This window comes from Fundulus heteroclitus, chromosome 16 (assembly GCF_011125445.2).
Source record: "Fundulus heteroclitus isolate FHET01 chromosome 16, MU-UCD_Fhet_4.1, whole genome shotgun sequence".
Taxonomy (NCBI): domain Eukaryota; kingdom Metazoa; phylum Chordata; class Actinopteri; order Cyprinodontiformes; family Fundulidae; genus Fundulus; species Fundulus heteroclitus.
In genome coordinates this window covers 17,471,435-17,493,166 of record NC_046376.1, presented here as the reverse complement: position 1 = coordinate 17,493,166, position 21,732 = coordinate 17,471,435, and the positions used below count along the sequence as shown (strand labels likewise).

Sequence of the window (21,732 nt, the reverse complement as noted above, 5' to 3'; positions counted from 1 at the left end):
CCTTTTTTTTTTTGCAAAATAGCTCCAGCTTTGTCAGATTAGACGAAAACGTTCAAGTCTTACCAGAGATTTGCTCAAAATCGGCCTGTATTTAGCTTCATCCATCCCTTTAAGCCTGACCTTCTTTATTATCAACAACTGGTGTGGAAGAAAAGCTTCCACACAGCATGACACTGCCACCGCCATGTGTAATTGTGGAGCTTGCCGTGATTATGCTGAGAACCGAGGATTTTCCCACCTCTGGTTCAGAAGTTATATTTACTTGCCACACAGAGGATGTTTTGCATGTCAGCCTAAAAAAATAAGCTTAACTAAAATCCCATCTGAGCAGAGCACCTTTTTTTACGTGTCTGCTGTTTCTCTTACATGGCTTGTGGCAAGGCTTTCTTTTAACCTTGGCTTTCCGTCTGACACCCGCCATTGAAGCTGGATTTGCAATTAGTAGGTTTGCACTTGAGCTTCCTCTGGAGGGTTGCTTGAACCAGCCTTAGAGATAGGGCGAGGAGCTCCATCATCTGGTGGGAGCTCAGAGCAGAGCTGCTGCCTCTCCGCATTGAAAGCAGCCAGTTGAGGTGAAGCAGGCATCTAATCGGGATCTCCCCATGGTGCTTACCTTCAGAGGTTCTTCCAGCAAGTCCCACTGGGAGGAGACTCCAGGGAAGGCGCAGGACTAGGTGGGGAGACTGTATCCGTCTGGCCTGGAAACGCCTTGGGATCTCCCAGAATGAGCTGGAGGATGTTGCTGGGGAGAAGGATGGTTTGGGTTCTAAGCTGAAGCCGATGGATAAACGGACAGATGAATGGATGGATCCTTATCGTTCCACTTCTATTGGTCTATCACATGAAATCCCTAATGCACAGTAAAATGTGTTGTTTTAACACAAGAACATGTAAAAACAGTCGAGGGGTGTGAATGTTTTTGCACGGCACTGTGAACGCATTTTAGCCATACTTTCTTGCTTTAGTTTGTTGGTTGTTACCGCCTTTTCTCTTTCCTTTCTCTCTAGCTAATAGAAACACAGGCAGAATATCACCGGAAGTCGTTAGAAATTCTTCACAGTGTCCTGCCCCAGATTAAAGCTCACCAAGGTGAGTCATCCACTGTCCGTGGAGATGTCTGTTCTCTTTCTGCACCTAAAGCTATATAACAGCAGCACATAAAAGAGAGCCTAATTGCTCAGACATATCAAATAACTTTATTTCGCAATAGTTATCTACGGTAGTAATTAAAGCGCACTGGCTGAAGCAAAGAAATAAAAGTGTGCATCTTGTTCACATTTCGCTTGCATCCTTGAAAATGTTCTTCATAGAAACATGACAGATTTGCAACTTATGTTTTCCTCCATCTGTGCCCCGCTTTTTCTGTTGCAGAGGCGTGGGTGGAGAAGCCATCATTTGGCAAGTCTCTGGAGGAGCACCTGAATATTAGTGGGAGAGAGATTGCATTTCCCATCGAGGCCTGCGTCACCATGCTGTTAGAGTGTGGCATGCAGGAGGAGGTACAGAACCAGCACGCCCACACGCTCATGCAAAACTTACACCTTGTTGGTGTGAATATTGTTGTGTGTTGATTGTTGCTTGCAAAATAAGCCCCAATGCATACCCATTAAGATTACAGTAAAAGGTCTGAACATATGCACCTTTAGCCTATTATCGGGTTAATTTACACCTCGCAGTGTTTCCACCTTATAGGTGGCGTTTACTTGTGTTAATGTGATTCAATGGTGCGTCATCTGCAGGGTCTCTTTAGAGTGGCTCCATCTGCCTCCAAGCTGAAGAAGCTGAAAGCTTCGCTGGACTGTGGAGTTCTAGATGTGCAGGAATACTCCTCCGACCCACATGCCATCGCAGGTGAATGTCACCCACACAAAATTTTATTTTATTTATATAGCACCAATTTACAAAACACATGTCATCTCAAGGCACTTTACAAAGTCAAATTCAATCAAACCGTATAGATTGGTATATGATAGAGCCACAGTAGACAGTCGTCTGCATTGTCGATGGCTTTGCAGCAATCCCTCATACGGAGCATGCATGAAGCGACAGTGGAGAGGAAAACTCCCCTTTAACAGGGAGGAAAACTTCCTGCAGAACCAAGCGCAGTATGAACGGTCATCTGCCTCGACCGACTGGGTGTTAGAGAAGACAGAGCAGAGACACAATAAGAGAGGCAAAATAGCACAGAAGCACACATTGATCCAGGAATCCTTTCTACGTTATATGGTATGGACGGATGATCTTCCCTTGATGATGTCACAGCTAACAGAATACCAGACCAGGTGTGCCTACTATGAAGAGAAAAATGACAGAGACAACAAAAAGTTAAAAATTGGAATAACAACAAGCAATGCAAATTGGAGAACAGTAGGAGAACTCAGTAGAGTGAGAAAAATAGACCCTGATGTCTTCCAGTAGCCTAAGCCTATAGCAGCATAACTACAGAGATAGCTCAAGGTAACTTAAGCCACTCTAACTGTAAGCTTTGTCAAAAAGGAAAGTTTTAAGATTAGTCTGAAAAGTAGACGGGGTGTCTGCCTCACGGACCAAAACTGGGAGTCGGTTCCACAGGAGAGGAGCCTGATAGTTAAAGGATCTGCCTCCCATTCTACTTTTAGAGACTCTAGGAACCACCAGCAGACCTGCAGTCTGAGAGCGAAGTGCTCTGTTAGGAACATACGGGGTAATCAGAGCTCTGATGTATGATGGAGCTTGATTATTAAAGGCTTTATAAGTGAGAAGGAGAATTTTGAATTCTATCCTTGATTTATTTTTCAGTTTAGTTACATATTGATTATGTACATAGAGTACTTGGAAAGGTAATCATATCCATTCATACCCTAACATTTACACATTTCTGATTTTTGTTAAAAAAATATATATATATTTTTGAACAAGTAAATAAATGTTGGTGTAGTCGACAGCCTTCGCAAATCTTCCAGTTACAAAATGCAACACTAGCTAACAAACAGTACAGCGAATGCCAAAGGACGCAACAGACAGTCCAGGGAAAAGTTGGGGAGGAATTTGGACAAGGGTTTGGTTATAAAACAATATCCAGCGCTTTGAACATCTCACATCTTGAAGATGGGATGGAACATCAATAAAAATACACTTGTTAAGTGTTGTGAAATGAGAAAATGTCAAACATCCAAGGGGTATCAGAACTTTTACTGAGCACTATAACTGGATTGAAAGAAGGTGTTTAAAGACTGTCGACAATCCTGTTCAGATATTGTTGTCTTTTAAACAAATGAAAATGAAAGCGGCGTTGAGCAAGCTGAATCTGGCAGCCTCCTGGAGGGGAGTGAATATGTGGGGCATGGCCTCACAAGCTCTCCAAGGAGAGAGAAAAAAAACCTCCGTCCTTTCAGAAAGCTGACCAACATTTCCCCCTCCTTGTTTCATTTTTCTCGCCTGCAGGGGCCCTGAAATCATACCTCCGTGAACTCCCCGAGCCGTTAATGACCACTGAACTTTATGAGGAATGGATTCAGGCCTCCAAGTGAGTTGCTGTTTTCTCATTAAAAAACATTTTCTTGGATTTTGCCATTGGCTATGATGACTAGAAAACAGTCCAACGGCTTCATAAAGAGTCTGGTGGCTTTCCCAACATGAGAAGTGGTGACATTTATTGAAACGTGGAACAAAAATAAGCTGTTAGGTTGTTTTTACTATTAATATTTTCACAGCATTCAAGATATGGACAAGAGACTACAGGCCTTAATGGCAGTATGTGAAAAACTCCCCACAGACAACTTAAACAATTTCAGGTGAGCTGTTTTGTCTTATTTTTAGCACATTATGTTGTTTTGTAACTCAAACACAACGTCACATATATCATGCTTTGTATTGTAAAAACAGGAATGTACAAATGATGTACATTTATGGATCTGTTTTCAAATCTTTCTGACTATTAAATGTATTCCCGTCTTAAAGTTGGAGCATGTTTGATTGCAGATTATCACATTTCTTAAACCAAAGGAACTAGTTGCATTTTCTGTAAGAATCGATGTATCACCTGAAGACATTGACCACTACATTTTTACCTATTTACTAATTAATTACTAATTATAATTGTGATTTTAAAGATTATGGAGAATGAACCTAATCCGCTTCACCAATATCATGTCTGCAACCAGCTAAAACATTTTTTGTTTTTGTAAATAAAACACTGATTGCCTAACAGTGGATTATGTCACTTTAAAAATAGACTATTTTGTCCAACCCTGCAGATATCTTGTCAAATTTTTAGCCAAGCTGAGTGAATATCAGGACTCGAACAAAATGACTCCTGGTAACATGGCCATTGTCCTTGGACCCAACTTGCTGTGGACACAAACAGAACCGTATGTATTCCTAATGCATCCCTGATTTACCAAATGTTGGGTTTGATTTATACGCTAACAAGTCGCCATTTCCTCCATCTAGGAACATGACGGAGATGATGACCACTGTTTCTCTGCAGATCGTCGGCATCATTGAGCCGATTATCCAGCATGCTGATTGGTTCTTCCCTGGAGGTCAGAATTACATTAATATGTACAGGAGGCAGCATTACAGTGACTTTAGGGGACATAGTTTGTATCGTTGCAGCCGTACTGGGTCATTGGATCATCTTGGTGAAGACAGTGTGTACTTATTGCATTGCCCTATTCTCTTATGGGTACTACTGTATGAACATGAGTAAAATCTATCAATACTTAGATGTGTCAGACACAGCGCCTCTGCAGGAGCAAAAAATTAGACAATTCACAGTGCCAACCCAACCATTTTTTGCATCGTATTTGCATTACATTGTACATACTTCTATCAAAATCTCATCTGGGATGCTTTTCAATCCCCAGTCCCTAAACATACTGCCAGAGCTGTGTTAGTGTCCTAGTCAAAGTCCAGATCCAATGGGGAATCCTTTGGAAGAATAGAAAATTTCTGTTTGCATTTGCTCCACATCCAACCTGACTAAGCTTGAGCGATTTTGCAGTAGAAAAAATGTCTCCACATGTTTAAAGCTGGTAGAGTCATACCTCAAAAGACTTGCAGCTGTAATTGCGAGGAAACTCTGTTCTGAATACTAACTGAATGCAAATGCACAGCATGCCTTTTTAGAACTCTATTTGTCAAAAAAAAATAAAGGAAAAGTATCCATTTCCTTCTACTTTGCAGTTATGTAATACTTTGTGTTGGTCTAGTCTATAAAATCTGAATAAAATATATTTAAATTTGTGGTTTTGATAAAGTTTAATGGATTTGAATGCTTTAACGTAGTCCTGTATCACAGTTTGTCGATGTCTTGTTCCTGCCGCAGAGATTGAATTCAACCTGACGGGCTGCTACGGGAGCCCGATTCACACCAACCACAACTCCAACTACAGCTCGATGCCCTCGCCGGAGCTGGACCAGTCAGAACGCAAGCAGCAGCAGCACGACCAGAGCCGACGCCCGCTGAGTGTGGCCACCGACAACATGATGCTGGAGTTTTACAAGAAAGACGGGTAGGGTGCCACTTTCTGTCGCCCCACCTCTCGCTCTCTTTACATCTCTTTCTCTTCCTTTCTTCTCAGCCACATCACTTTTCAGGTATTTCACATTGATTCAATGTGTTTAAGTAGGGAAGCATTCAGAAAACATTTGGAAGATCTGAGATTCTTGCCCCGTGTGTCAGAAACCTCGAAAGGAGACTGAGAGATGAGCCTCCCACTTATCATTCCCCTGCATAGAAATACACCCCCGTATTCTCAGGATTCATCAACAACAGGGCTCCAAATTGCGCTGCGTATCATTGTCTCTATAGCAACAAGCCTCTGATGGAGAGCTGCTAGTTATTTCTTTTCTCTTTTTTTCTTTTTTTTTTTTTTTTCTCGCGGGAAATATTTTTCTTGACTTATCTGCTTATCCTCCCACGCCGAGCTCCTCCTTCACAGTCTGGCCAGTGAGTCACCTGGCCTGACTCATTCACTCTGCCAGTGGAAAAAGAAAGAAAAAAAATGATGAGAAATAAGAAATCAAGTTAGTAAAACAGTTGCAGTGTTAGATGCTGAAACACAGCAATAATTCGTTTTACTGCATTTCAAGAAATGTGTGTCTTTGAAAAATATCCGCATGCTCCATAATGGTGCAATGGTGCCAAAACCCTCCTCTCACCTCCTGAACAGCCCCTCTCCTTGTTCCCCTCCAGAGTGTATCTCGTCTTCCTCTCTCATAATCCTGTATGGTGAGCCATATCTGCATCACTTATGACCTCATATCCCTTTTTGCCTCTTATCTCCCCTACTAACGCAGCATTAGGAAGATACAAAGGTACCGTGTCATTCCGTTTTTCCCACTTCTTTCCCCTCCCATCTTGCCCCCCGTCTCTTCACTAAATTCACGTCGCCTTCTCTACCGCCGCGCGTAACTCTGGACACGTGTCTCTCGCCAGCATGGGCGTCCGAGTGATGGATACCTCCTGGGTGTCTCGCAAGGGTTCATCCACGCTGACGCGCAAGGCTTCCTCCACGCCTCCCGGCATGCAGGGACCAGGCTCCCCCGCCGACGCTCTCATCCCCGAGCAGCCCGGAGAGCTCGCCACCTCTCCCTCCACCACGCCGCCGCTTGGAGAAAGGGTTTGGTAAGTCACTGTAAGGACGCGGGTCCCCTTGTCGCGCACATCTTCGCACCTGGTCATTCTTACCGTCACCACCACCATCATCACCACCACCACCACCACCACCAGCATTCTCAGATGAGAGGATGTGTTGCCCATCTTTCCATTAATTTGCGACGTCGCCAAGATGTTTGGGTCTAATTCTGTTCCATTTCACACTCTACATTGTTGAGTGTTCGCTTCACTTCTTTGCTGTGACTGTGTAACATTTCTTTTTTTTTTCTTTTTTTTTGTCCAAATGCTGTGATGAGTTTTCATCTGTGTAAATGGCGCTAAGCTTTAATTTGTCGGTTCCTCGCAAGCATGTTAAAATATCCTGTATCTCAGTATTGCCTTGGCTTTTTTTTTTTTTTTTTTTTTTTAGGTTGCAGTTCATCTTATTTTTATTCATTTCTCTTTTTACACACTGATTTCACATTTACGAACCTTCATTATCACCTACAAACACATGAATAATCAACTCGCAGTCACTTTTGTCCGCCCGTGTGGCAGACGAGATAATATGGCTTCTGGCTTGGCTTGCTTTACCCTCATTCCCCGTGGCTCTTTCAGCCCTTGAAAGGGTTTTGTGTCTGTTTCACACTGCCCTGGGCTGACTGCAGGACCTGGGATGCAAACGAGTCACATAGGACAAATTCAGGTTTCCATTTCCAGCAGTGAGGAGATCGACTTGATAATATTGTGAGCTGCGGACGAGCGCTTGGGCTCACAAAAGATCCTCAGAGCTCTCTGCAGTGTGCAGACACAAGGTGATCACAGAAGAGGTCTTCCACGCTGTATTCTTTTTTTCCGTTGCAAATAAAACATTATTTTTTTCCCGCTTTTTCTTCGTGCTTGTCTTTGTATTTGCACTTTGAACTGGGCTGGCTGTGTCCTAAGGCTGGCGCCGTACCCTTTGCCTAAAATGCTTTTGGCTCCGGACCGACTAACACCGAATCATGGCAACGGCTTTCCTATTCTTTATTTCTCCAGTGCGATTCCCTGTTCAACCATTAGAGCTGTTTTATTTGTGCTGTCTATTCTCTTAATATCTACAGCTCAGACATCGTGTTGCTCAATCGGCCAGACACCTCTTATGCCCACCCGACCCCAGGGGAGGACCGACCGCCCCCTCCTTACCCCTCCTCCTCGTGCCACTCTGCCCCCCACCACTTTTACCCCAAACCCCCGCCCTTCGCCCGACCCGTGGCGCCAGGTCCCGAGTCTCAGCCCCCAGTCTCGCCCCCACCCCCAATGCGCTGGTCTGGCTTCACTCCCCCCGCCCCGCCCCCTTCCTCCTCTTCCTCTTCCTCCTCCTCCTCACTCGACATCAATTCGAACCCCAAACCTAGCTGTCTGCACTTCCCCAAGCACAGCCCGCCAGGGGACATGTCACAAGCCCCTCCGCCCGACACTAACGCTTCCCCACTCTATGTCAAAACCCCCCTGCTACTAACCCGCCATGACCAGAGTCACAGCAACCTCCCTAGCCTCCCGTCGTCCGCTCCCCCGCCCCCGCCGTGGGCTGCCTGTCCATGTGCCCGAGAGAGAGGACCCCCCAGGCTGACTAGGTAAATACAACACTTCTGCGGCCACTGTGGGTGCATCTTAGCGTGCCGGCTGTTTTTTTCTCTTCTAGTTCGCTGGCTCATATCTGCTTTTTGCTTCTTCTTTTTTTTAACCCCTCCCCTTTCAGTTGACCTTTGATTCTTTGACGTTCGGGTTATCTGAAAACATCTGTGAAGTGGGGTACCCCAGCAACCACTGCTCAAATACTATGTGATTGTTTTTGATTTATGCTATTGCAGCAAGTTTTAACCGACTTACCCATAACCTGTTTTTAAGTATTGTTGCGGCTTCTCGTATCACATAGTTTTAGGTGCCCAATTAAAATAGATAGACTGGCTTCATAGAGCAGGAGCGTCTTTCAGAGCGAAACTTTTATTTTTAACTCTGAGGATCGCGTTGCTCCTTTTCCTAACTCATTCTTTTGTTGGTTCTGCCAACACAGAGTGTGAGTCATTGTGACAAAACCTGTTCAGCTCAAGTCAGTACGGAAATAACGATAAAACTTGTACAACCAAAATGTGACCAATGTCCCAAGAAAGGTGAAGGTTTGTTGTGGTTGGTGACTGAATTCATTTTTGAGCTGCAACACAAACAACCCACATAGAAAACAGATACAATCATATTTTTTCATCTTCTAAAACATATTAATTTAGAAAATCTTGATTATGTTTTTATGCTCTAAATTATACAGATCCAAGTTTTTTTAAGAACAGGATTTTGCCAATGCAGAGGTGACACTGAAATCAAGGCAATGCAATCTACATGCCTAAAACTCAAGAGCTTTAAGGGTCTTTTTAAAAAAGGCAAATTTTGTTAGTATTATTTAGTTAAAACAAGATTGTGATTGCATACCTATTAGAACTTCTGATCAGTGATGTTCCAAAAGCCACAAAACCTGTTTTTCTTGAGAGAGACTGATATTTTTATAGTTTTACCAGGACAGTGGTATGTTTTTTTTCACATATATGTAACTCTACACATATAGTTAACACCTTCAATAAACTCACTTCTTGAGATGAATCTTGTACGGGGATTTTTTTAATTCTATAGTGCTATGCTAAATCAATCGTGTTTACTCTTTCTTTTTTTTAAATGACTTCATAGTAATTTGGCTCATCACATAGTTTATTAGACTTCATGCTAATAATTTGCTGACACTGAAGAAGGTTGCTCTCTGTCTGGTGAGCACAGCAACCAGTACAGTCCCTTTTTTACTACAAATGCCATTGTAAAGGTTGAGAACACTAGATATACAAAATAATACGCTTGGCCTATAATTTAGTTTCACTTTTTTTTAGAATGGGCTATCTATCTACTATCTAACTTCTATCGATAGTTAACTACTATTCGGGGATTCTTCTTATATTTGTTTAGACTGTAGATGCAGGAACAATTGACTTTCAATTTCACAACCTGTCTGATCAACTTTATTCCGTTTGTTAGTATGTATCCTATTCGGTGTTTTGATCTAAATCGCACTGCAGAAAAAGCTGAAGTAATAATGAGACAAAACTTGCTTTTGATTTACGGTGTCTGAAATAAAACTAAAGTCAACACATATGTAATAAGAATATTTCTTTACATTTTCGATGAGATCCTAACTTTGAAGTTGATGCTGTATTGTCCCTTCCATCCTAATTTAAAAAAAAACAGTCTCGGATGAAGGCTACATGTCTGTATTTTACTTCCAGCCATTTAAATAACAATGACACGTTTATAATTAACCCCACATTCTGTCTCATATTTTGTTGAACACCAATATACTTTGAAAATCTAAGACCTAAGTCCAGCCATTTGCAACTGTCTTAATGATTTTTTTTTTTTTTTTTTTTTTTTTTTTTTGGACATTGCAGACTAATTATTCTATGACCACACACTATATTGGCTGCTTTTATTTTCAGTTCATGGTAAACAAGATCAAAATATTCACTGACTTAATACAAAGCAAATAATTTCATACCCTCTTATTAAAAACAGCAATTTTTGCTATTGTCACTCAGCGTGACAACAGAGGGGGAAGAGAATCTAAATCATGAAAATAAAAAACAATTGACCGAAAAAAGTAAAAAAAAAAAATCTTATGCCTTTCTTTTAAATTCAAGTGGCCGTGAACCTTTTTGTGTTTTGGCTGAACAATGATTAACAGATTTTGCAATTTTTTTTCAGTTTTTTACAAAAATGTGACTGCTCTGCTGTTTTCGTTAATATATTGCATGCTAAGTTTATTGTAGAGCACGTCAAAGAAAAAAAATCCTGGCCTGCATGGAAAAAGGTTTTGACATAAGTGTTAAATGGGCAAGCAAGAGATTTATAACGTGAGTGAAGAAAAAGTTAATTACTAACATGTATTTCCTGTCTATACGGTTATAAAATAAAAATAAAATGTTTTCTCCTTCCAGAGAAATTATCTGTTGTATTAAGGGGTGTGCACTACGTTTAACTTCTTTTTTTTTTTTTTAATGAACCATTTTGATTTTGAGGTTTCACAAGAAAATCTTATGAATTCACAATGCAGATGGGCTTTACTGCCAAATTTCACAAAATTATTTACACAAGTCCTCGTAGGTGTCCTGTGAGAAGGGAAATTCACACTTTATCATCCTTTTTTATTGACTGACTTTATACACATTTATGGAAGATTTCACAACTATGCAGGACTAGGAAAACTATTTTTGAGGCTTTTAGAATTTTTAAGTATTTATTTTTTTTAAACATCTCCTAAATCTTATGACTGTCACATTTCTTAACTGTTAGTGGTTATGCTTTTGTTCTCCATATACTGTGGGTTTCAGAACACATATTTAATCTTGGTAAGAGCGTAATTTATCTGTCACAAGTGATGGTGATGATGGTGGTTATAGCTGTTGTTGTGTTGAGTTAACATAAACCAAACTGTCCATTTTCTCTGTTTTTTTTTTTTTTTGTTTTGTTTTGTTAATTTATGTTTCCATTTTGGTACACACAATAATGTCTGCCTATCTTTCAGTTCACTAAAGAGTAAAGAGCTTTCCCCAGTGATTGGGCACAAAGGCATCCAAGTGGCAACTCCAACAGTGCCCCCCAGCTGTAGCCCTCAGAGCAGCAGCCAGTCCCCCCACTCCACTGAGCACAGTCCACACACCCTGCGCAAAGGTCACTGCTTCTGTTGCTGTAAGCTCGCTAGAAATCATTTATTCTGAGACGTTCAGATTAACGAACATTTTCTCTATGTTTGCAGGTTCCAAGAAGTTGGCCCCCGTGCCTCCCAAGGTCCCTTACGGCCAGTCCGGAGGGATATCTGACCAGTCCACAGGTCAGCCGTCCCCTGTAAGCCTGTCCCCTACACCTCCCAGCACCCCTTCCCCTTACGGACTGACCTGTCCTCCAGGGCAAGTACCTCCATCCTCCCCCGGGCAGACTCCACTCGGGCCAACCCACTCCCTATCATCTCCGCCCTCCCTGTCCGGGACGCTTACCAAGTCGCGGCCCGCCCCCAAACCCAGGCAGAGACCGAGCCTGCCCCCTCCTCAGCCACCCCCAGCGCCCCCACCCATGGCTCCAGTGCCTCAGCCTCTGGAGCAGGGCCTCCTGGATGGACTGTCTCCTGGAGAGAGCATGTCTACAGGTAAACACCAGCCATTGGAAACAACCCCCCCACCGCCGCCACAGGTGGGGCTGCAGCGGCCCTCCCTAAGACTCGCTGTGGCTCTGTCCAATGGAGACGGTGGACGAGTGTAGGACCCTTTAGGACAGTAGACGCAGACCACCCCTGTCCCCCTTAAACAACTCCTCCCTAACGAATATCTGAATGAAAAACAAAGTGGCCTCTTAGATACTGACACCAGAGAATGATGCAATGTGAATATTAGTATTTTTTTCTTCCTGTGTAGCGAGCAGAGCTCCTCACCTATGTATTTAATTGCTTGTGTTATGTGATGATGTTTCTGGGTAACGTGTGGAAACATCAGAACAGCATAGCTCGTCCTGCTTGTATGGAAGTTTGCCATTAGATTCATCACGTGCTCTCTGTTTATCTGTGTCGCCCAGACCCCCCACCCCCCTCCCACCCCCCATGTGGCAGTGGTAGGTCAGAGGCTTACACAGTTCGCACAAGGCAAGCGTCTCTCCCTGTGAGCAGACGCCGAAACATAGCCAGAGAACCCCACGTTACATTTACAGTATTATGTTCTGATGATGAGGTGTTTTCTTAATATATACCAGTCTTTTTTTTTTTTTTACTTTGTTATATTTATCATTCTCTTATCCCCCCCCTTGCTACTATTGTGTACTTTGCAGCTGTGTGAGGCCAGGGATTCAGTGTGGGCTAAATGTGAGGGGGACTTTTAGGGTAAGCCAGACCGCCCCTCGCCCCATGCACTCCATCTCACTGCCTGGCCTCGAAGTGTGGATGCCTCTGGGTTTTCCTGCAGCCTGCCTCCAACACTCACCCCTTGCTCTTAATCAGATCATATATTACCCTCTTAGCAGCAATATTGTATCTTTGCACTTTGTTGTTCAACCAGTGATGCATGGCTTAAGGATTTCCCAGAGTGCACCACACTGAGCTCACATTGCAGTTACCATCGCTTACAAAGGTTCATCCAAAAGCAGCCCCCCACCCCCCCTTTCTGTACCTTTTTTATTTCCTCGTCCCATGCCAGCAGACAACCCCCCCCCCCCCCGCCACTCTTCTCAGGGGTCTTCAGGTAACCCCCCTACTCTTCTCCTCGGCAGGTTCATTGCTTTTTGTAACCTCTGCTTTCTCTTACCACGCTCCACCTCATTCCTACACAGGAATAGTCATCAGTATGTTTGGACGTGTGGCTTCCAGTAAACGGTGCAACACAACAGATTAGCGGCAGTTTCTGCAAATAGTCGGAGCAGAATTCATGAGAATCCATTGTTACTTTAAGCCACTTGGTGTCTTGGTGACATTTTCCTACGCACACACACACACACACACACACATCTTGTCGCCTCTGTGTTTTGGCCGGTGTTGTAGACATCTAGTGTGTCAATGTGTCGTTGGATTTTTGTTTTCTGACAAGAAAAATGTGTCGCTGTTCTTTACAACTTTCCAAAAGCTGTGACATGCTGTTCCTTACAGTATTATCGTCCCTTGAACCCATTTTCACATTTTATCATGTTCCAGCCAGAAACCTTTGACGTGTCTAATTCAGATTGTGTGTAAAAGAACAGCAGAAAGCAGTGCATAATTCTCAGCTGGAAGGAAAAGGACGGGGTTTTAGGAATCCTTTATAAATAAAATCCAAATAGTGCAAAAGTAACTCAAGCTCAGTTTGATTGGATGGAGGACAGTGGTTTTCAAGTGTTTTAACAGATTCTTGATTGAATTTGGTCTAGCCATTCTAACCCATGAATATGGTTTCTTCTAAACCCTTTCATTGTAGTATGGCTGTATTTTCAGGGCTGTTGCCTTGCTGGAGGGTGAACCTCCACCTCAGTCTCTAGCAAGCCTTTTTCCAGGATTTCCATCTATACATCGCCCTATCAACTCCGGCCGGCTTTCTGTCCCTGTTGAAGAAAAGCTTTCCCATAGCATAGTGTGGCTACCGCTTGGGCGTTTTCCATTGTCTTTATGATATAGTTTGTTCATTAATGTTCTCCAATAAACCCTCTTAGGCCATCACAGAACAGCTGGATTTATACTGAGATGAAATTGCACACAATTTACAAACTAAATGTCTTGAAACAGTTGGTTGCACTAGTATCAAAGTTAGGCGGCAGAATACAAAGACACGGCACACTTTTCAGATATTTATATATAAACAGTTTAAAAATCTTGATATTCTTTCCTTCCCACTTCACAATGATGTATTGCTTTGTGTGTACTGCAGTGCGCTGAAGTTTCTGGTTGTAATGTGACAAAATGTGGGACAATTGGGGGCATGAATACTTTTGGCACTGTGCAAAACTAGTCGTTTGCCCTGGTTGATTTTAAACTGAAAACATCCCTGTGTAGAATGTGAAGCACATATAATTTACTTGTTTCTTTAATTTGGTCAAACATCATGTGCCACTCACTATGAGTTCATGAAAAGGCTTTAATATTACTTCTGCTCTCTTCCATTTTTACATCATTGTCATCACCCATATGCCTTCCCCTTTCCTCCTTTTGTCACTCATAAATACCATTTCCACTGTTCTGCTCTTCACACTCACCTTTCCCCCCCATCATGCTCACCATTAGATATCTTCAATTATGAAATCCCCTCCATCAATGTCAATCTGGACAGCCTCATCGATGAGTTCAGCGGTGCCCCCTGCAGGAGGTCCCTGGCAGTGGCAGACTCTCCAGAGGGGGACGCTGTGCCTGACGAGGAGCCCCAGAGCACCATTCTATGACCTATGACCCCGAGGCATCATTTACCAGCATCCCAGTGGTGGTACATGCATTGAACTGTCGACCCCAGGGCCTGAGGTTCTGAAGTTAACACCGACTGGCCTCACCAGTGCCCACCTGAAACCAGGACATGAATCTTCCCTCACATCTGCTACAGGCTGCAAAGAAACTCATCCTTCTCAGCTGCTCGATTTTACGTTTATGTGACTACAGAAACAAAACAAAAGAAAAAAAAAACACCAAAATGCCATAGTGGATGAACTGTTGCCTTTAAGAGAAAAGACTGGAAAATAGATACATATTACATCAAAAGCTATTTTTATCACTGATTTATTTTTTGCTTATTTGCTTTACTTTTTTTTTCTTGGTGCAGTGCTTTATGTTTATCTTGTTCTTGTATTTGTTTTGTTTGTTTTGTTTTGCCTTATAAGAACATGCAATCAAATTGCAATATGACGTTCACAAGTTGTGCAAGTTTCTTCTTTTTGCTTTTTTGCGGAGACTGGCATGGTTTGAAGCAAATCTCATCCTCAGGTTGAAACGCAGAGTGAGAGCGGGGCTCACAGGGTATTCAACTTTGCACACGTTAGGAACATGCTGGGGCCCTTTAAGACAGGCTTTGCATGCAGGAAGAAACATTTAACTTAGTTTTAATAGAGTCTCTTCATTTTTACTTCTCCTGGAGAAAAAAAAATAGGTCTTTGTTGGACATTTACACATGTATTGGTAAAACTCACTTAAAACTCACTTGACATCGTACCAGCATATAAGAAGAATGTTATTGAAATTCAAGCTTTTTTCTACTTGCACCCGTCGGTCAGTTTTCGTAGAAAGCACCATGATGTTTTTTTGCATGACAAACCCATGTGATTAATCTGCTTCAGATTAACTCCCCTAAGGGGGTTTGCTTTATTTTCTAAGTGTTAAGTTTTATTTTTGTTTTTTACCTCGGAGAGTAAATTCTGAGCCCATGTCTGTTAGGATGCTGCAGCTTGATGATGATGGACGGAAGACTACACTGCCTTTATGTTTGTGTGATTCTCTCTCTTAAACTTTGTTTCAAGTGCTTCAGGTTCAGTGACCTTTGACCCCTGAGTGTAAATACAAAGACTGTACATAGGCTTATGTATATAAAATTGAAAGGAAGAGAATATGTATAATACATATCTGGAACATATAATAATATTAATATATGTGCTGATATTTATCGTGTAGAAAATGACTTGATAAAAATGTCGATGTTATATTTTGTCCCTGCACACAATGAACAGGTGTACTGTAGATTCATATCGTTTCTCTCACTTGAACGGCAGGTTAACGCGATGCTGCAGCAGACGGGGAAAAATCTCCCGTCCGCTACAACTCATCTGAGGTCTTCAGTCCCGTTTGAGCTCTACTGATGGCACACTAACGGCTTATGCTTCCTCTACCTAAAAGCAGATGTTGTTGAAGTTCATCTCCATATACAATTTGAAATTCGCGAAACACTCCGGCCCTTTCCAGAGAGTTGGTTTAATCATGGGCCAAAATTAAAATTAGGACAACTTTAAATTGAAAAAGAAAACACTTTGGCTAATTGTATTTATTTTAACCCAAGACAATCATGCAGTGCCTTCCCAGAAGCTTTACTATACATTGAACTTTTTCATATTATATCACATAGCAAGTTTTCAAGCCTTGCCACCATTTCTTTTATTAGATTTAGCTCCAGGTTAGTTTAACATATGAATACACTTTGATATAAATCTTTCCAATGTATGTGGTCAACTCTGACCCTCCACCCTGTCCTGTCCCCACCATACTCCGCAGTGGAGATTGTATGTTCAGGGTCATGATTTTCATAGAATATTCTACTCGCATAGAATTTTGCAAAGGGGGATTATGGGTAACACTTTAGTGCATTCTGACCTGTGCACCCTTTTTCATGTACGTTGTCTTTCCTTTCATGGCTTGTGGCACGCTGCACAGGAAAACTCTTTTGTTTGTTTGCCGTTTTCTTTTTTTTTTTTTACAATCTGACAATCTTGCCACTCTTCCATTGAAGCCAGATCTGTAAAACTCACCTATTCAGTTTAATTGTATTTATATAGCGCCAATTCATGACACATGTCATCTCAAGGCACTTTCCAAAGTCGAATTCAATCAGATTATACAGACCGGATTAAATTACACCAGATAAAAGGTTGTCCTGTAAACAGATTCTGCAAGCTGAGCAATGGATCACTGCAGCTCCTCCAGAGTTAACCATTGGCCTCCAGGCTGCTTCTCTGGTTAATGCTCTCCATGCCATATTGTTGACATTTTTGGATAAAATATTAAACAGGCTTTGATGCTTCTCCGCTAATTCATCCTCGACATGTCTTCTGTGTTCCTTGATCTTCATAATGTTGTTTGGTCACTAATGTTCTGTAATAAACCTCTGAGGCCTTCAGTTGTATCCAAACTGAGATTACATTACTCACAGGGGGACTCTGTTTGCTAATTAAGTGACATTTGAAGGCCATTGTGTTCACTTGGCTTTGCCTTCGGGGTATGGCTGTAAGGGCTGAATACAAACGCGCTGCATACTTTTTCCATTTTTATGTGCAAAAACCTTTGAAGACTTTGTAATTTTCCTTCCACTTCACAAGTATGCACACCTTTGTGTTGGACTAAAACATTCAGTTCCAACAGATTACGCTAAAATGTGAGGCTGTAACAAGGCAAATATGAAAAGGTTCAAAGGGTATTAATGCTACTGCAAGGCACTGTGGAAATCAGAAATTTAGCAGATGGCTGAAGCAGCAGAATCACCTGATTAATATATCGCGATAGAACAGTAGTGGCATTAAAGTACACTTACACAGTTTACAGGTCCGCCATAGTCCGAAAAAGTGCTCAAATTTGCCTTTTGCCGAATCTACTTTTTTTAAAAAAAGCCATTGAGTTCATGGTGAAACCTTTTTTGTTGAGTTTGTTTCATGGGTGAATCCAAAAATGATGTTTAGTTTATTTCCTCCCAACACGGGATCTATGGTATGCCTCAGTGTGTGTGTTCTCAGTGGACTATCTCTAAGAAGATTTTGGTGATGTTGATTATCTTGATAGTTGTGGTAATTATATGACAAATAATTGCAAGTGCCCTCACTCTGGTTGTTACTTTTGAGCATTAGGAATATTCAATGTGTGCTAGAGGTTTTTATTCTGTGTGCCGGATCAACATGTTCATACACAGAGGCGGGACTATCTCTGAATGTGACTGTTGCAGGTTTTGTTTTTTAATGGCAGACCACCCAAGAGGTTATACAAGAGCTAGGATCAAATGTTAAGTTTGGGACTGTTGGCATCTCTTTTTATCATCCCATGGCAGTATTACTCGAATGCTTTAAGGCATCACAACTGGATTTTACAGCCGCCAGGAAGCATGCATTCAATTCGTTATTGGTGTGAAAATTAAGTTAATACAAAGAGGACAAAAAAGCATCTGTACTTTCCCTAAAAATGTGAGTCCTATTTTTTGTTCGCTACTGTACATTAACTTTACAGCAATCTTCTTCAAGTGCATATTCCTTAAAGCAACTTTTTTTCTTTTCCTCACAATGTTCTGTTGTTTTATTTAGGGTATTTTTTAATGACTGTGGGTCTTTTTCCACACAATCACTATAGGTATGTTGCTCTAAAGCAAAGACAAGTTTCCATTTTGTGTGGGTTTTAATTGAAAAGGGACAAAAAGTGACATGCATGCACTCTGAAAATATTTGATCAAACCAACGTTTTTTTTTTTGTTTGTTTTTTTTTTTTGTTAAGCACTGTCATTTTAAGGGATTGTGATAGAATGTAAATCGCAATGGACGGTCATTTGTGGGATTTTGAGCAATATAGAGGAGGAGCGGAGATTGCCTGTGGATGTACAGCCTCCTTCTGCTTTCACAACTAATGTATAAATTAAATCTGCCGCTTGCTGAGCCCACCATGCCCAACCCTTCGTCCTCTGCTTAGCATAACAAGTGGAACACAGCGTGTACTGTGAAGCCTACATGCAATCCTTATCAGAATGTCAGAAATAAATATATATTAAACTCTACATTTTTAATAATCCCACTTGGTAATTGTTGCTTTATTTCTTTTAATCAACAAACACCTACTCTGCAGTTGTTGTTTTTTTACTATTATTAATTATATTATTATACTAACATGCATGGAAAAGTATGTGATTAGGTAGCAGAAGGCTGTTGAGGTGTGTAAGTAGTGGAACTGGCCAAGCGGGATGGTTGAAGGATTGCAGCAGGAGAACAATGGGAGTGTACACCGTGGTAAAAAAAAAAATGATGGTGATTCATAAGCAGCAGGAGAGTCTAACTATTTCTTAAGCTCAGCCACGAAATGCGCAATGAACTGCGAACATTTTTGCACATGACAGCTCTTGCAATAAATGGCTACATTTGTGACTAGTGTTCATTTAACTTTCTATACTTTAGTCTTGATCTAATGCTACATTTTCTGTGGTAACCTAATCAGTCAAGCAGTGTCTCTCCTTACAGTAAACAGGCACAGCTCATCTCCTTGGGGCTGCCATCGGTGCATGAATTATTTCTAACAGATCCTTTAAAGGTGTCTCTCTCTCTTTCTCTCTTTTAAGCAACTGGTTAAAGGATTCTTACCAGTTGTTTTTACACAAACTGCTCTCGTCTCTCCAAATCCTACTAAACCTATCTCCCATTCCTTCAGAAACACTTGTAGTTCAACAATACAGGGCTCAACGTTCCCTGCTTCACGGTCATAGTTTGCTGCAACCACAAACTTTGATGTGTTTCAAAGAAAAGCAATAGATGTTTCTTTGAAATATTTGATTTAAAAAAGAAACGTGAAAATATAAATCTGCTTTCCCTTCAGTTTACAATCATCAGCCAGTTCCTGTCAGTCAGTCGCATAAAGTCCCAGTAAAGCACATGGTGGTTGTGACATGGAGAAAATACGTGTGAAAATGTACAGGGAGTGCGTTTGTTTGTAAGAGGCTGTGTCTCTACAGGTTTGGCCTGAAACCAGCAGCCTGCTGCTTGAAAACAAGGCAGTCGACAGCAACAGCTGCCACAACACTGGACTTCTTTAACAACTTTCTGATTTATGGGAAGATTTGTTTGGCGAGTTACGGTTTAAATACTGGCAAAACAAGACGCATGAATTTGTCGCCTAATTAATCCTGTTGTTAAGGCGATGCTTTATTTTAGACTGTGGCTTGGTAATACACTTTGTATGCCAGTAAACGCTTATGTTTTATTGGTCATTTCAGTCAAGGAGACAAATGACAGATTTTGTCTGAAACCACAGCCTAACGTGACTCCCACTGAATACTTTAACATAGCTCATACATGTGATGCTGATCAGTCAAATCCACATCCCGTACGGGGAACAGATCACAAACAAATGAATGACAGAGCTGACTTTCCATGGAACAAGTGTCTTGAAAAGTCGCTTTGATCGACCTCTGTTCTACAAGCGTCATTAGTTGCACTCATGCCAATAAAATCCACGGTAAAGTCGCGGCCACCAGTGCCAGAACAGTAAACGCCGACAGCAAGCAGAGTAAGCAGCGCGCCATGCTGCAAACCCTGCGTCTTCCTCTGCGCTGAGGCTGGTGATGGAGCACGGTCATCACAACGTCGCGCGCGTCCTCCTCGGCCATCGGTCGCCCCTGGGCGCTGATGATGAAGATCTGACACGCGTTGTGGTTGCGGCCGATTAACCTCTCCCGACGGACGCCTGGAAAGATACTCCGGCAGCAGCAGTGGACTGTCCCGTGAACTGGGCTCAGCGCACTGTCCCCGGAGGCGCGCTGTGCGCTCCGGAGCTGCGGCGGCGTTGGGGGAAGAGGCACCTCCAGCGTCTGTCCCTCATCTGGACCCTTGGTCGCTGCGAGTGACACCAGCGCGTCCCTTTGCCTCTTGATGAATGTCAGATGTCGGCAGATGGGGCAGGCAATCTTGTCCCTGATGACTCCGTCGCTGTTGATGCTGACCAGCGTTTTGACCAAGCAGTCGTGACAAAATACATGGCCGCAGCTTAAAGTCCGCTCGCTCCCCGAAAGACTCTCGTAGCACACGGGGCACTCGGCGTCTTCTTGGCTCTCATCCCTGTAAAGTGCCATGGAGGTAGAGAATACTGAACGCGGGTCGTCTACAGGTTAATAACTCTTGGTAAAGGCACACTGAGGTGCTCCCGGGTCCTTGTTCCTCATTTCACCTGCGCCGTTGGCTTTTGGGCGGAGGCCAGGGAGTCTTGTAAAACTGGGCCTGTCACCTGTGACAGCAGAAACTTGTTTAATTGGAACAGGCGGTACACAATTTTCCGCGAAATATCTGGTCCTGTGACTCTAGAGGTCGCTGTTTCCTCCGGGACAAACTGATTTCAAACCTCTCAAGTGCACCGACTCGATACGCAATCTCAGGGCCCCAAAAGGAATATATATATGTGTATATATATATAAACCATAAGATCAGGTGACTTAGCAACTGTCAAAGCAAAGAATGTGATGTTATTTGATGTATTTTATCATTAATAGGTCATTTTGCTCCATATCATGTGTCCTACATTAACTTCTTTCAATTAGTTTTAGGTTATATGCTTGTTGTTTTTAAACGCAAACAATGTTTGTGTTAATCATTAATGCCATCATTAAAATCAGATATGAGGTGAACATTGTTTTGCAAAGGCTCTCTCCTGGAAAAAAAAATAAAATAAAAGTTTCATTCCTCTTTCATATCGCTTTTCTTTCAGGAGTTAACCGAAAAAGGCGAGGCAAGACAAGGCAAGTTTATTTATAAAGCACTCTTGAGTAACAGGATGATTCAAGGAGCTATATATGAACAATAAAGCATTCCAGAGTAAAGAAGAGATTACAGTGACAGAGGGAAAACATTACGGAGGAAAGCACATTCCAGTGAAGCAAACTCCCAGAAACGGTTTCCTGGTAGTTTGTTCCAGATAAGTGTAGCATTAGAATGAAATGCTGCTTCTCCGTGTTTGGTTCTGGTTCTAGGTATGCAGAGTGGATTTTGAGACAGGAGAGCTTAGTGGTCTGGAGGGTGATAAACAAGTGTGTCATGTATTTAGCTGCCAAGCCATTCAGTGATTTATAGACTAACAGAAGTATTATAAAGTCTATTCTCTGAGATACCAGTGTAAGGACTTTAGAACTGGGGTGATGTGCTCTACTTTT

General features: G+C 42.2%; 2 protein-coding genes across 7 annotated transcripts in view; one reads left to right on the top strand and one right to left on the bottom strand.

The window, feature by feature from the left end:
* si:ch211-114m9.1 (rho GTPase-activating protein 44) overlaps positions 1-16,345 on the top strand; it is a 34,874-nt gene extending 18,529 nt beyond the window's left edge. The window contains exons 9-23 of one of the 6 annotated variants that reach the window (XM_036147938.1): positions 1,008-1,089; positions 1,372-1,499; positions 1,740-1,851; positions 3,424-3,505; positions 3,693-3,773; positions 4,236-4,349; positions 4,432-4,523; positions 5,309-5,495; positions 6,283-6,300; positions 6,422-6,610; positions 7,684-8,196; positions 11,181-11,326; positions 11,412-11,798; positions 12,470-12,521; positions 14,385-14,467. In XM_036147938.1, coding sequence (XP_036003831.1) covers positions 1,008-1,089; positions 1,372-1,499; positions 1,740-1,851; positions 3,424-3,505; positions 3,693-3,773; positions 4,236-4,349; positions 4,432-4,523; positions 5,309-5,495; positions 6,283-6,300; positions 6,422-6,610; positions 7,684-8,196; positions 11,181-11,326; positions 11,412-11,798; positions 12,470-12,477 — 2,139 coding nt within the window. In that variant the 3' untranslated portion in view covers positions 12,478-12,521; positions 14,385-14,467. Of the gene's footprint in view, positions 1-1,007; positions 1,090-1,371; positions 1,500-1,739; positions 1,852-3,423; positions 3,506-3,692; positions 3,774-4,235; positions 4,350-4,431; positions 4,524-5,308; positions 5,496-6,282; positions 6,301-6,421; positions 6,611-7,683; positions 8,197-11,180; positions 11,327-11,411 lie in introns of all 6 variants that reach the window. The other 5 variants (XR_004932937.1, XM_012871061.3, XM_036147937.1 and 2 more) reach the window with 5 other exon arrangements.
* Positions 16,346-17,790: 1,445 nt separating this feature from the next.
* LOC105932079 (RING finger protein 222) lies at positions 17,791-20,844 on the bottom strand. Its single transcript, XM_012871068.3, has one exon. The coding sequence runs from the start codon at positions 20,659-20,661 to the stop codon at positions 20,029-20,031; it is 633 nt and encodes a 210-aa protein (XP_012726522.2). The 5' UTR covers positions 20,662-20,844; the 3' UTR covers positions 17,791-20,028.
* Positions 20,845-21,732: the final 888 nt, after the last annotated feature.

Coding starts and splice junctions, on each gene's coding strand:
- LOC105932079 (XM_012871068.3), bottom strand. CDS start 20,661: ATGGCACTTTACAGGGATGAGAGCCAAGAAGACGCCGAGTGCCCCGTG.